The sequence below is a fragment of the Monopterus albus genome, unplaced genomic scaffold (genome assembly GCF_001952655.1).
Source record: "Monopterus albus unplaced genomic scaffold, M_albus_1.0 scaffold357.1, whole genome shotgun sequence".
Lineage (NCBI taxonomy): Eukaryota > Metazoa > Chordata > Actinopteri > Synbranchiformes > Synbranchidae > Monopterus > Monopterus albus.
Genome location: NW_018128237.1, coordinates 76,045 through 77,776, shown reverse-complemented (window position 1 = coordinate 77,776; position 1,732 = coordinate 76,045). Strand labels below are relative to the sequence as shown.

At 40.8% G+C, this 1,732-nt stretch overlaps 1 protein-coding gene across 1 annotated transcript in view; it reads right to left on the bottom strand.

Moving 5' to 3' along the window:
- Positions 1-1,732, bottom strand: part of rhpn1 (rhophilin, Rho GTPase binding protein 1) — a 14,776-nt gene that overhangs the window by 2,424 nt on the left and 10,620 nt on the right. The window contains 3 exon segments of the mRNA XM_020625528.1: positions 617-693; positions 779-973; positions 1,639-1,723. Of these exon segments, the coding sequence (XP_020481184.1) occupies positions 617-693; positions 779-973; positions 1,639-1,723 (357 nt within the window).

The following is a 1,732-nucleotide window of genomic DNA, read 5'->3' as shown; positions in this document are numbered from 1 at the left end:
TCCCTTGTTAAAACAGTTTCAGAAGCAGTCAATGTGAATCTCTTAAAGAAGTGTGTTCAAGTGTTTGCAAAGCAAATGTCAAAACTTAAAGCCACACACATTTGTAATGTTAAAGAATGAAGCATTTTCAGGCATTAAAATTTTATTTTCAAATGTTTGAACCCCAATATAAACTCAGCCACTTTATTAGGTACACCTGTAGAATTATGTGCAATTCAATGCAACACCTCCACCTTAACCTCTGTTTATGAAGCTCAAAATGTTTGTGAAATTGTCAAATGTATAAATTCAACTGTATATTTATTAAGGTCACTGTTAAAGATGGTCTTGTACTGGACTACATTATATTCAGGTGTTCCTACTATTCTGGCCCTCTCACATATGTAGCTGGGGAGGACAAAAATATAGAAACGCCTCTGAATATAATGTAGTACATTTCGCCAAAAACAAACATTTTGAGCTTCATGCACACAGATGTTAAGGCTGAACTGTTGCACTGAAGTGCATACAGTTGGACAGGTGTACCGCATGAAGTGGCCAGTGAGTGTATTTTCAACCTTTTTGAATCTTAGTTTTAATGTTACAGACTCTGTCACTGTTCTCACATCATACTTACAAGTCTATGGAAGATGTCAGTAACTTGGACTGTAGAGAATTTGGGTGCAGTGATTTCAGGTTTCTGATGAGTTTGAGCTGTTTACAAAGGAACCCACAATCACTATCATTTAATCATAGACTAAATATGATTTTTGATTGTAACATTACAGATATGAGTTACACTGAATCGCTGGAGCCTCTGCAGTTTCATCAAAGTCATCCTCTCGGTCCAGCTCTGAGTATTTGTCTAAAGAGCGTCTGTGTGTGAGAAACAGCACATCTTGCAGGATGTCCATCTTCCTCAGGATTTTGCATAGACCGTGGACACGCATGGCCTCCTCATGTCTGATCACTGCACAGCGGAGGTGAGCTTTACCTGGCAGGTAAAAACAGATTCAAGGCTTATTAGCTGCCTACTGTTAGCACCAAGGAGCCATATGGAAGTAAATCCCCACAGACACAGATTTGAGAAGTGTAATCCAGGCCATGCATGCTCTCAGATTATTCTCCTGGGGTTTGTGTGAAAGCTTGTCCACGCACAAAGCAAGGTGCAACCGCTTTTCAGTCTGCAAATCAAACATTTCCTGCAGGCACAGTTTTGTAAGAGCAGAAAGAGATTTAAGAGCGAGGGAGGATCCTCGTTGCGCGTTCAAAACATTATACTCTCAATTCTGTCCTCCCTCACTCTCAAATTCTGACTTGCAAAATAAACCTTATTTTGTGCACTCAAAGCTTTTGGCACGGACAGACTTTCACAAACTCCAGTGGAGAAATCTGAGCACGTAAAATCTGAAAAAAGAGCACGCATGGCCTGTATTACGCTCTAAAATCTGTATTTGTACTTACAAACCTGTGTCTTCGCGTTCTCAAATGCTAAATTGCAAACTAGGTAGCACTCAAAATGTGGTTAGAGCGCCATGAAACATTATGGCGAGGATCTACTTCCATACAGTCACCTAATGCTTTTTCCCTCTTTTATGACACTAGGCCTCTGCAGCTCTATGTCCAGACTAGATAACACTTTGGTGCACGTGGGCTTACCAAGCTTTCTTCTTTTTTCTGGATCTCGTAAAGCCTGGCTGAGTGATGGTACTGCTGGAGTGCTGACGTAGAACTGGAGGAAGGCCTTATCCAT